The sequence below is a fragment of the Strigops habroptila genome, chromosome 4 (assembly GCF_004027225.2).
Source record: "Strigops habroptila isolate Jane chromosome 4, bStrHab1.2.pri, whole genome shotgun sequence".
In the NCBI taxonomy this organism is placed as follows: Eukaryota; Metazoa; Chordata; class Aves; order Psittaciformes; family Psittacidae; genus Strigops; species Strigops habroptila.
The window spans coordinates 82605707-82619193 of NC_046358.1; the positions used below are offsets into that span (position 1 = coordinate 82605707).

The window sequence follows — 13487 nt, forward strand, 5'->3', positions numbered from 1 at the left end:
GAGAAACAAACAGCCCATCAGAACAAGAAAATACAGCAGCAAAGGAGATAAAAGCTCTGCAAATCACACAGACACAACCTACCCCAAATAAAACCTCCTCTGCCTGAACAAAAGTGCCATCCATGGAGCTTTTGAAAGCTCTCGTTATCTTTAATTATTAAGTGTCAGAGGAAAGCGGCTGCCCGCCTCCTGAACCAGGGAAAACAAGAGACCTGGGAACTATTCCTGGGCTGCACAACCCCTCTCCTGCCTTCAGAGAGTGCCTCCACCACCACTGTCTCCCGCTTTCTGGCTCTTTACAGCTTGCTTTTTCCACGTATGTGTGGCTGCAGCCGTTCCTAATAAACTTGAAATGATTTTTTTCACGACGGAGGCTTCCAAAGGACTAAAGGGGTTTTATTTCAAATCATTCCCAGATCAGCTGCGGAGATCCTGAGCAAGAACAGGCATCGGCTGTCTCCGGCATGTTCCTCCATGCAGCAGGAAGCAGGGGATAAAAGCAGGCTGTGTTGTAACTGGAACAGGGCATCCGCAGTGCTGCAGGAAAAGGGGGGCCAGGACGGGGATGAAGCACACGCTGGCGTTTAAGACATGCAGAGTTATTTTAGCAACAGGCATTCCCTATTGATGGCTTTCTGTAAATACCCTGAATTAACTGTATGCTTATGACAAAGGCATTTTATAGCATGTTAAAAAAAGGTGGGTTTAGGGGTGTTTTCCCCCCTCCAAATCCTAAAGGCAGCGCTGTGTCCTTCATGCATTTCCTCAATGCATTTGAAGTTTTACACAGTCTTCGCTCATCATCTTCTTTTTATAACGCTAGAAGGAAGAGTAATTGCAAACACCTTATAATGATTAGTCTTCTGCTTTGAACTTTAATGATGGGCCTTTGGGAGTGTTTAAAGAGTTTACTGAAAACATCTTAAACTTTAAAGCCAAAAAAAGCTGCTATGCAGTATTACCTATAGTCCAAAGATGAGTATGAAATTAATACATACGAGAGCAGAACCTGGTTTACCAAAACAGCCAGAATCCATTAGTCAAACTGCATCACAGGGTTTGTACATACTGGCTAAAACACACAAAGGTTTGCTAGAGATATTTTGAAAGGAGGGAAAACACAGCCCCGAGTCCCAGAGCCAATTCTCACTGCTCCATCCCCGAGCTTTGTCTCTGGCAATATTGCATCAGCCCCTGCAGCAGTCAGCAACGTCTCAGCGAGCCGAGCCAAAGCGAGCACGGGCTTTGCAGGAGAGGAACACGGGGACTTTTGGCCAAGTGAGAAGAGCTCCTGGCACGTGTTCATATCCTACAGGGGTGCAGGGCATGGATGAGCTCCAGAAGAAAGGCAGCGATTAAGAGATTACTGCCTGCAACCCTGGAAGCTGCTGACCACAGCCCGATTGCAGCTTGTCTCCGAGCCAGCAAATATTGCACCACTACTTTTAAATCAGACTCCAGCCTCATTACAACACAGGCACAAGATTTTAACTAACCTTTTATTATGGGAAATTTTGTCTGCTTTATTCTCTCAAGATCATTTGAGACAAAGACTTACAGATGCTGCAGTTCCTAGAGGACTGTCTTTAATCTGTTTTTAACCCAAGCTAATGAATAGCTTTACATATACTTTCGCAAGAATCATTTCAGCCTCAGAAAACGTTAAACACTTGGAAAAGAACAAAGGTTCCCTACTTAAAAATAAAGATTGATTTTGCTGTAAATAATGGGGAGTGAGACCCAAACCAGATCCTTCACAAAGGCATGAAATCATCCAGGTCTGACAGAAAGCTGTTACATCTGTGAAATGCGAACAGACAAGACTGTGGTACTGTGACCATGGCACTGGTCTGCTGTGAAGATGGTTCTAAGTTAAGGCTGTACATGAGTCTATCAGAAATCAGAACAAAAAAATCCTGTCACCCTCTGGAAGCCAGGCTTTGGTGCCACACGTGTGCCCTCCCCATGCTGCAGCAGAACCTAGTCCAGGGAGAGGAGTGCCTGCTCCTAAGTGATGGGCTGCAATTTCACAGGCGATGAGACAACCCATCTTCTCTGTACTCACATGCGTGGCTGCAAACATGTGCAAGCCTACAGGAAATACTCTGTTCCTATATATACAGCATCAGCTGTCTACTGATTTCAACAGAATAGAAGAAATTGAGCCAAAAGAGGAAACAGAGGAGTTGAGAAGGGTACAAGAAGATGCCAACGCAGCAGCCAGCAAAGCTGGGATGGGGTAATCCCTTGGATGGACATCATCCCTGACAAAGGACAAGCCATTCTCACTATGGCCTCTTGCTCTTCCATATCCCCATGTCAAGATTCAAATTCATTCCCATTCTTCACACCTACCACATTAACCCCACTTTCCATGTCCCATTCGAGTGCGTAGATCACCCAGGTGGGACTGGGTTAGTGTCACTAACAATGCACACAGATCTCCATCACCTTAAGAAGCCAACACTTGAGTTTCACATTATTCTTTGCAGCGAGGACAAGTCACCCAACTTCACCTCCCCAGCCCCCAGCACTCCATCAGCCAAAAATAGAAGAAAAAATAATAATAATAACAATCAAAAAAAGAGCAGTGCGAGCTCTTTGCTGACAGTGCGAAAGTTTCTTTGCCACAACATTGGTTCATTAGAGAGCTGGCAAGGGCCTGGTGACAGTGTGCTCTTTGTGCTGCCTATTTATTTATTTATTTTAAAGTACAGTATGAGTCTTTTGAGAGACTTCATGTTTTCTCTGGCTCTGAACAAATGCCAGCACCCAACACAATCAGCAGCCTGATGGGAACAAAGGATGCCAGCGCTGCCGAACCCTGAATCACATCCCAGTGGAAAACGAGGAGGAGTGGGACAGGAACCTGAGGAGTGCATATCCAGGTGCCAGAAACGCTACAGGGGTGTCTAGAAAGAGGTGTCTGTGTTTAGTTTAACACCTCGCATTGATAGGATAATGCAGGGAATAAAAGCAGGCAAGCAGAGGACTGGGAAGTTGGTTGCGACACTGCTGGGAGATCCCCAAGAGCCTGCAGATAGAAGGGAGACATTTAGAGTGGCTTTTCCTTGGCTTTGTGCAAGCACAGGATTGTGCACATTCCCTGCAGAAAGAGGGGCTGGGAGCAGTCTGGCAACTGCAGCAGCCCAAGACAAAGAAATGTTGGGAACAACAAAGCTCAGACGAGCCCTGGGAAGGCAGATCCACAATTCACGTTGCTCTACTGCTTTGTTGAAATCAGGAAATTCAACTCCTGCTCCTACCTACACTCCTTCTGGATTTCTGGTATTGAAGACCTCTATTTACAGACACTGCTCTAAGTTTTCCCATGCTCATCACAGCTACAAGCCGTATTAAGTTACTATGGCTTCACTGAGAGCTCAGTCTATGCTTCAATTCTCCCTCTGCAGCTGTTGACAACAGCCATGAGAACAAACCCAGCTCTAACTCCGTTGGCTTCCAGGCAGTTTTCTCCGTAGGTCCAGCTCTGCAAAGGGATTTGCAGAGCCAGCAGCTGGGTGATCTGGGCACCAAAAAGACACAACCCTCCCCTTGCCTCCAGATGCAAAGCGGTACCAAACAGCTTCTCAGCTGCAAAATGAGTCCAAATAATCCCAATGCTGGCTACTGTGCCTGGTGCCAGCACACGCTCTCCACCAGCTCTTTCCACAAGCCCCTGAACAACGCTCGGAGCACTTCCAGCCAAACCCCTTGTCTAACAGGAGCTGTTTTTCCATAAAGCAACGCTACTCCCTTCCAAGTTGTGGTCAGATGTGCCTCTGTGCTGATGTAGGCTTCTCCAGTGTGTTTTTTAGCTGCCTTGGGAAAGGAAAAAAAGTTGGGCTGTCTAAAGCCAGCCCTCTTCCTCTGGTGGAAGCCATGTATTTCAACACGCTGGCATGGAACAGTAATTGAAATCAGGGTGAAAATCATTCACAAAAGTCCTCTGTTACTTACTGTGGGATCTGTCCAGAGAGAGCACTTGTCACAGTCGTGGCAGGGAACCCCGGGAGACCGGAGGTGTTGGCAGAAGTGGTCGTACCCGTTAATGGCAACCCGGCAGAGGTAGCACATCTGAGCACCGCAGCGGCAGGACATGCGGTTGCAACCCTCTGATTTAATGAGGCTGGTGCCACACTTGTGGCATTTTCTAATCCGGGCTGCTGTCATTTTCTCTTCTCTGTAATGCAAGAGGAGGGAGAAGAATGAGAGAAGGGTGTTTGCAGCCACCAGCCTGTACTAAAGTTGCTGTTATGCCATCCCAGCCATGCTTTAACACCCATCTCCAACGCACTTCTCCCCCTCCTCTTTCCTCCTACGCCATCCCCACGGTCCACCCGCTGTTCCAAGGAGGTCTGGGCTCAGCTCCACTTGGAGCCAACCCATGACAACTCAAGAACAAATGAAGTGAAAGAAAGTCCATCGCTGGCTGCATGCTGCAGACTTGATCCTGGTTTCCATGTGAGCCAAAACACCGCAGCGCCGGGCTCTGGCTTGGGAGGAATTTAAACTGTAAGTCAAAGGGCACATGGATGCTTGACTTGGCTGTGGAGAAATAGAGCCTGGGAGATAAACTTCAGGAAAAGAAAACCCTTGGCTGTCATCTACGAGCTAGTTTTATGTTTGCCTGTTGCTCTGGCTACAAAGCTGCCACGACCATGTTTTCTTCCCCCAAGCCTGGCTGCTACACTCCAGATTTATTTGGTTTTTGTTAAATTTCAATCAGTAACTGGAAAATAATCCCATCTTTCCCCACAGAGACTGGGCTTTCCCCCTTTCTCTTAAGATTCCCTACATACATTTTCCAGAGGTTATTGCGTTAGGTTCAAGAGATGGGTTTTAACAGAGCACAAACAGGAATCGAGGACAAAGCACAGTCCTTGTCCCCAGGAGACGTCCTGGCAGCAGCACATGCTCCAGTGCAAGGGCTCAGCTTGTGGCAGTGCTATTTTGGCACAGAATTGGAGGAAAGCCTCAGCCATTTAATTAAAAGACTTAAGAATATAAGCTGACATCCTAAGGGCCAATTTTCTGACCGCTGGAGATCACGTTACAGTTTAATTCACAACCTAGAAGTGAAATTTGATGACAGAAGAGTAAAAAGGCTGTGTTTTCATTGAGGGAAGCACAGCTCTCTGGCTGTGCTGCTCTGACAGTGGGGAATGATCTTCCTTAGCCAGGCATCTCCACCCAGCTCCTTTAGAGGACCTGCAAACTCAACATGTGTTTGGGGGATGACAAGGAGATATTTTAGAGGAGGATCACAGCAGCAAACCAGGCACAGCCTCACAACCAGCTCCATCAGCACAGCACAGGGAATGGTGAGGTGGGAACATCAGCCTTGCAGCTACCCAAAGCTCCCATGCAGTTATACCTGGCATAATGTGCACCAAGGCATTTGGAGATGTGCTAAGAATAGAGATGGAGGGGAAAAAAACCCCACTTGAGACTGACTTTCTGAGCTGCAGCTGCTCTTCCCTCTGCTCCTCAACAGGATGCTGCTGCTGCAGATTTTTTTTGGGAAACTTTGAGCAAGGCAGGAAGTTTGGCCTGAGCTCCAGCTGTGCTTCCCTTTCCTTACACAGCGCTTCAAAAGGAAGCTTTTATTGTATCAGGCAGTGAGACTCATCTATCCACAGCAACGTTCTGCTAAAGGTTTTCCAACTGGTATTTTTCCTTATTAGGGACATGACAACTCGCTCCTCCTCAGCCCCCTTTCCTACAGGGAAAGGAGTGGCAGAGAAAAGAAGTCATATCAAATGTGTAAAGGTTTTGTTCTGAATTAGGGATTGCGGGATGAGCAAACAACAGTCATTCAGCCTCCCAGTGGTGAAGCTTTCCAACCTCTACTCATGCCAGACAGACGCTAAATCAGAGAGGAAAGGATTAGGCAATGCGGGCAAGTCCCTTTTGACTGCTCTGTCCCTTATTCCCTAAAGGCAGAGGATTTTGTCATTTACTGTAGCAACGACAGCGATTAAACTTCAAAAGATTTTAGGGAAGCACTTGGGATTTACACCTGAAAAGGTGGCTCCATTCTGTAATAATTCCTACAAACCAGCTAGAAACAGAGACAAGCTTCTGTAAGAAAACACATCTCCTCCCACAAAGCCAGAAAGCAGGAGCTGAGCAATCCACACATCATCTCCACTCGGGATTTTCAAAGGGTAATCACAACTTACTGTGACTCAATACACTTCTTTGCCTCAGCGCAACATCTCCCTTCTCCCCCTGAAGCAACGCTAATGGGGTTTTCTCACCTCTGAGAAGGAGTAAGTGCCAGCCTGTGAGACACTCGGCTAGCCAGAGGAGCAGGCTGGTCTGGTGACAGCTCTCCCACGTTCTCTAATTACCTGCTGGATCCACTGCCAAATATCTTCCACAGCAAGAAATCCTATCCTGGGAGCCTTCTGACCCCTTGGCTTTGACATCCCTAGGACCTCCCTGATGGAAGGACACCCAGCAGAACTTGAGGGCCTCTGCTAGCCACAAGAAGAGAGGGGTTTCTCACCCCCTCCACACCAGAGTGTATTGCCTAGTGTATTGGGGGTTCATCCACCCCATTTTGGCTTGGTTGTGGAGTTTACTTACACAGATGTCCTGTATTTGATTTCATCCTTCTCAGCCAGCTGCTCGCAGGTGAGGTTCATGTGCTCCTTCCACAGCACTTGGCAATTCCGACATGTTTCCTGATGAGGATAACAAGCATTAAAGGAAGAGAAAACCCGGCACACCATTAACAGCATTAGGAACTGGGAAAATTCCCATCTCTTCCCCCTCACCAAGCTGCAGGTTATCAGTGGAGGACTGGGCTGACAGTTTGCTATAGAGGTCTGTAGATCTGTCCTCCACTGGGGACCAGAGTAAGCCCATAAAGTAATGGGAGCCAAGGGTTTTTCCAAGGCACAAGAACGTAAGTACAAAACAAGTCCGTAAGTCCTAGTTCACCTAAAACTCATGGAACTGCTACCAATTTCACCAGTCACTTCCTAGAGGAGACTGCAAAGATGAAAACATGGTATTAAAGGACATCAAGTTCATTGTTTCCTGACCAAAACCCTGCACCTTCATTTAAAGGGCTTTAGTTGAGCAGGCGATGGAAACCTTGCAGCTGCATCCAATCCTCTGCTTCACCATGCACACAAGCAAAGTATCCATATTATGCCTTATAAACCCCCCCAAAATAAAGTTAAAGCACTTTACATAAGTAAATAGCTTTAAAAGGCAGGATGTGGACAAATGCTCATAAACAGAGGTGGAATATGAACAAATATTTACAAATTTAACCCGAATTGCTGAACTAAGCTTAGAGCAAGTGACTGAATTCCCCTGTTCTTGTAAACTCTTCAGCAACAAGGCTCTAATCCAGGACTGGTAAAGCTGTGTGGAGCAGGAGGGCTGTGGAGGCACTATTGGCAAGGGAACTTGGACTAACACTGGGGAGAAGTTGATTTTTTCAGTTGGTTGGCCAAAGAAAACATCATTTTGTTTTGGGTCAAACAAGAGATTTTTCCTTTTAATTTGAGGAAGATTAAAAAACATCCAGATCAAACTTGGAAAAAGTACATGTTGCACAATCCAACTGTTTCATCTTCAGGATGGCCGGGGCTCAGGCTTTTCGATCCAACTTTCTCCCCCTGGCAGGAAAACCCGTATGGTTGTGAAGCATCCTCTTCCCTTCCACACCAAAGAAGGTCCCAGAAGAGCTCTGGTCACGCTATTAGTGAAAGATAACGTTTGCAGAGACAGATCTTACTTGACTGCACTACCTTCATTTTACTTTAATGAAGAAATTTGGCGTTCATATGAGATAAAATAGAAGTAACTGCTTAAAGACACACGTAGGCAGCAACACTCTTTTGATCATGAATTGGACAAACAGGATGAAGACCAAAGCTTCCAAGGAAGCCACCCCTAGGAGATGGTGCAAAACGTTGACTTGTTTGTATTTGTGCTCGCTGGGAGATGTGTAAGAGCTTGTGCTTTCATCTGCAGAATTAAAGGCTCCTCATCCTGGCTGGTAAACCAGACACGTTTGCAGACTGCAGGGTAAAGGCTATAGTAAGACAAGAGCCAAGCGTGTGACTGTCCCCCAAAAGCTCAGCAGAGGATTTTGGGATCACTCACCTTGCAAACACACCCTTTGGCATGCCGGCACCAGCTTTAAGGGGCAGTAAACACCTTGGTTCTATTGATTCTCATAAATCATTCACCATACCCTGTGTTTTCCTGCTAAAGCTGTTAAAACAGGCACCATTTTGCGTGTGTTGTTGGCAGGTCACATCTGGCTGTTATCAGCATGCGAGGATCAGACTTGGAGCTGCTCATGTACCTGACCCACCTTCCCCTTTTACTCTCAACACCTGGCCTCACGCCATTCCAAGATCAAAAGTGCTTTAAGGCTTTGGGTATTTTTTACATACATCAAGGGTTAAAACCCGTCTTTGGAGCCGTGCTACACAGACCCACGTTCACATGCCAGCAACAAAGATTGAACAGCTTTTTGCCAGAAGGGTTGGCACACATTCCAGCCAGGAGCCTACTATTCCCAATTACTGAACTCCAGGAGCCTCCTTCACTGCTGAACTAGAAACGATGCCCTTTGGAAGCAGATGGTGCCACTTAAGACTTTCGTACCAAGCCATTCCCTTTGCTTTTTGCTACTGCCACCACCCTTGCTTTGCACGCTGCAGCTATTTAAGCACAATGCTCTCCCTTGAGCTAAGGCTGCTGTTAGTTGCCAAACAGTTGTCTCCTGCACTCAGGAAAAGGGATTTCTGTGCAGGCGAGGAGAAAGGGAAGAGGCAAGGCAACGCGGATTCCCAAACGCACTGGGATGGTGTGAGATAGCAGGTATCCGGTTCTCCTCATTACTGTGACTCCTGCACAGCAAGTGCCACGGCAGCTGTGCACATTCCTGGGATCCTTTCCAAAATATGCTGGCCATGAGGAGCTGCAAAGCCCACAGGCAGCTCTGCCTGCTTGTTCCAATGCACCCTGCAAAGGAGAGGTCCCCATGGCTTCCCAACTCCGAGCATCACTTGGTGCTGCCTCTGACCGAGCCACGTCCTCTCCAGAACAGAGGAATGGACAATACATGTGCCATTAGCAGAACAAAATGCCACTTCTCCCCTTGTTCTACCCAAGACAATGGCACATTGTTGGCAGTTACAGGAACCTGTGTTGGACCCCTTCACACAAAAGCAGGGAGGACGCCCATGGCTCAAAGGCTCCAGCACTATAACCAAGGTCACAGCTCTCCTCCAAGAACAGAAAAGTGACTTTGTTTTAATTTTCACTCCTAGTCAAATCCACCCCATTCGCCTGATGACGGTTTTGCATGCCTCACATATGACAATTCTGATCTCTACACTTTCCACAGGGGGTTCTTTTATTGCACAAACAGCTTTTCGTTTGATAAAGAAACATACTCTGCCATTACCATATTCATTAACCTAAACACACAGTAGGATAGCTGATTTTCTGCCACCAGCTTAAATTATTTCTATTGTAAGAGCAGCACTTGGCACTAGGACTGGCTACTCCAATATGAGGCAGTGCCTTAAACCCACACAAAGAGGGAACGAGCCCTTCTCAGCCCTGAAATCATCTACTCCAAGTGTAGCAACCACAAAGCAAGTCAACATACCAAAATAAACACGCTGCCCAACTTCTTCAGCACCCTGTCCATTAGCAAACCCTGGCCTACTGATTACGGACAGCACATTTTAGTTTTAACAGCTTTCCAGATAAATTCACCATTTCTGATGGTGGGAATTCCATGGGTTTCTCCTGCCTTTCCCCAGCCTCGCAGGCAGGTACAGCTAATGCAGCTCACGCTTTTGGTGCAAGGGGTGGTGTGCTTGCAGGAGCCTTGGCATCAGCAAACGGCTCCAAACCAGGCATGGATGCAGGAGATGAAGTATCTGCTGCCTGTTACATCTGCCCGAGCTTGGCAGCCAGCCTGGGACAGTCCATTAATGCGCTGTGCTGGGACAGCAGAGAGGAGGATGTGATGGAGAGGGTGTTTAATCACACACTGTAATCTCCTCACTGTACATCTGTTAGAGGTAGTGGCTCCGTTTCCTCTTGCTGGCCGCCAGGAAGCAGCCGGGATTAACACAAACATGTTTGGGTTCAGGAGGATCCTTTGTTCCCAGGGTCAGCAGTGCGGATACGCAGCTTTCTGTGCTCAGGGCCAGCCTGGCTAAGGGTGGCCAGTTTGCTTTTAGCAAGGGCAGCACAATCCTTAAACATCCTTGTTAATTATATCAGGTAGAAGGGAGTGTTTTATATGAACCCACCACCTTCCTCAGCACTTCTACTGGTATCTGCAATGGATGCTACAGGCTTTAAAACACAGCTTAAACATTTTTCATTCCGCAATCTACTAAATAACTCTCCAAGGTCCAACCCATATATCAAGGAGGGGAAAACAAAACAAACTCAAACCCCAAGTTATCAACTTCTCTCTGCCGGTCTCCGTGTCCTTCTGGCTGTTGTGCACACTGCCAGCAATGTAGATTGTAGAATCACAGACTGGTTTGGGTTGGAAGGGACCTTAAAGCTCAACCAGTTCCAACCCCTGCCACGGGCAGGGACACCTTCCACTAGAGCAGGTTGCTCCAAGCCCCTGTGTCCAACCTGGCCTTGAACACTGCCAGGGATGGGGCAGCCACAGCTTCTCTGGGCACCCTGTGCCAGCGCCTCAGCACCCTCACAGGGAAGAGCTTCTTCCTAATACCTAATCTAAATCAACCCTCTGTCAGTTTAAAGCCATCACCCCATACATCACTATATGCCATATAAAAAGCTCCTCTCCAGCTTTCTTGTAGGCTAGTTTTCCTGCTTTCAACCCAAACAAATGCTGCATGGACAAAAACATCAGATGATGCACACGGATCACAGCCCGCCTGCCCACAGCATTTCTGTAGGAGCTCACACTCAGCCATTCACTGACTGAGCGAAATGCAAAGGGAGGTGGTGGTGGGGAAGCTCAACTTAAACACCACCAGGCAGTGGCCCAGGCTGTCGTCACCGCCCTCCAGCTCTCAGTGGCGGCTCTGAGCAGAGTCCAGCGCCTGCCTTAGCTCTCCATATGCTGGTTAATGAAATCCTTGTGCCGTGCGACTCCCTGCATCCCCCAGGAAGGGCGAGTTGCACACTCCAGCAGCGTCTGCTGATTGCACACCCGGGGTTCGCTGCTGTGCTCCCTGCTAGGAGTGAGAGGGAGGTTAAAACATACTGCATATCCCTCCGATGCTCGCTGGGGACGGAGCCCCAGTGATTGATTCTCTGCTTCTTCCTGCTTTTAGGCACACAATAGCACAGGCTAACCTCAAACAGGCCAAGTTTTACCCAAAAGCAGATGTGAATGCAACAGTCTCAGAATAGCACCTCAGGGCCAGTCCATACTGCGCTGGTTTAATTAAAGGGCTGCAATTCCCAACCAGACGAGTTAATGGGAAAACAAAGAACCACACAGTCTTCCTCCCCACAGAGTCTCCACTGTCCCTAAAGCTGCACTGACCTTCACTAAAAATGGATGCAGAAGTAGCTGAATGAATACAACCTTTAAGCATGGATAAGCTCTCATGGGCAAACCCCTTGGGGGCTGCTTCTGGGATTTCCTATACAGTAAACTGGGATAAAGAGGCTATAATCCAGCCCAAGACAATTCATTTTGATGAGAGACCCTTCTTTAGAGATGCACAAACACCCAGGCAGGGAAAAGGGAGCCCAGTACACCCAGTACAGATTGCTCCTTCCAGCAGGAACTGCTGTGGCAGCTCTCTGGTCCCGGAGCCATCAGCATCCCCATACGCAACAGGCGAGATAGGCAGCAGGTACCAACTCCAAACACATAAAACCCAATACAGCACGGAAAACCGGACACTGTGCCATGGATGGATGGTGGGAGTACACCCCTTGGAGCCAGGAGGGTTTTGTGCTCCCCCCGGAGCTGTGCTGGGTCCCCGGATGGGATGTTCCTGGGCAGGGCTGCCGCTCAGCGGCTGCTGGCCACAGCGCAGCTCCGGGCCCTGGGACAGGAAGGAGGAGACCAACATTTATTCTGGGAGGGGAGAGGTTGCAGGAAGCCATAAAGCAAAGGGATAAGGCTTGGACTAGGCTGTAAGAACATGCCAGGGTATAAATGTAGAGAACTATGAGTGATGGAGAGTTAAAAGCTGGATGAGAAAAACATGCATTTGTATCCAACACCCAAGGGTTGGTTAAAGCTTTTACGGCAGTATATTAAACCCCTAAAAAGATGACTTCGACCAACACTTCCTGTTTTGCATCCCCTTGTTAAATCAAGCACACTGTACTCCCTCCCCACCTTTAAGATGTTTTAATGCTCTTTTGCTTCCAGAAACACGCTGGCAGGTCAATTCCAGAGAGGTCTGGCTCATCCGCATTAGCATCTTAGAACCAGAAACACGTGGTATCTTGCAACCCATGCTTGCCTAGGTCAGTAGCACTATCTATAACTTGGAAGTTCCTGAAACACATATGCCAAACCAAAGCAAGCTTTTCCCCTCCCCAGAGCTTGACTTTAAAAGGTCAGATCAGCTGCTGGTTTGGGTGCAGTGGTTAGAGACCTATAAAGCAAAAGTATCTGCAGCCTCACACAAGTGCTGCTCAGCATCAATATCACCCTGTGGATGGTCAGAGGTGGAAACCACACCAGCACATAAAATTGCTCACTGATCTCATGCTCATGTACTGTAGTGTAACTGGAGTAAGAGAAACCGCTCTTTCACTGAGAAGGAGCATGATTTAATTTGAACTTGTACAAAACTTTGAAGTTTAGGGTTTTTCTCAAATATCTGGGACGTTTTGAAAGTGTTTTTGTTTCAAAGCTACTTCCTCTCAAGCTCCAGCGGGGTGAGGAATATACCACAAGTTGCAGGCAGCAGGTTGGCTGCATAAATGAGCAACTCGAGTATTTGCATCGCACATTCACCACACCAGGATCCCTCCCCCTAAACTGAGGAGCAAATGTTTCTCATAAGGATAAGCTTTTCCCCTTAAAATAGCGTTTATCAGAAGCTAATCCTCTGCCTTGAGGGGGACTGATACCACACTCAGCATCTCTCCAGCAAGTTTGGATATGGCCAGGATGGATTTGCTTTGTGACCTACCCAGAGGTGGTCACCCCTCATCCTGCAATGCAGGTAGAAGAAACCACTTCTTGGTCCCTTTATAAAGGCAGGTTAAATTCAGACACACTGAAGATGTCTAAATCAGTATACCTGAGGTCGTATTATTCCTTTCCAGGGCAGAAAGTTAAAAGAAATTCAGTCCATGCTACTGAAAACGTATCTGTAGTTGTTAACCACAGTTCTTGGATCTATCGGACTGACTGCAGACAGTAGCTACGTGCCTTCACAGCCAATGTAAATAACTGAATACTAGCAGATTAGTTCAAAGCACTGAGCAGCTGACCCTCTTGCCTCTCCCCCCAGTGCAGATTGCCTTAC

General features: G+C 47.6%; 1 protein-coding gene across 2 annotated transcripts in view; it reads right to left on the reverse strand.

Moving 5' to 3' along the window:
* RNF216 (ring finger protein 216) overlaps positions 1-13487 on the reverse strand; it is a 79240-nt gene that overhangs the window by 8046 nt on the left and 57707 nt on the right. For both annotated transcript variants that reach the window (XM_030483505.1, XM_030483504.1), the window contains exons 15-16: positions 6595-6692; positions 3961-4183 (exon numbers count right to left, since the gene is read on the reverse strand). In XM_030483505.1, coding sequence (XP_030339365.1) covers positions 3961-4183; positions 6595-6692 — 321 coding nt within the window. The remainder of the gene's footprint in view (positions 1-3960; positions 4184-6594; positions 6693-13487) is intronic.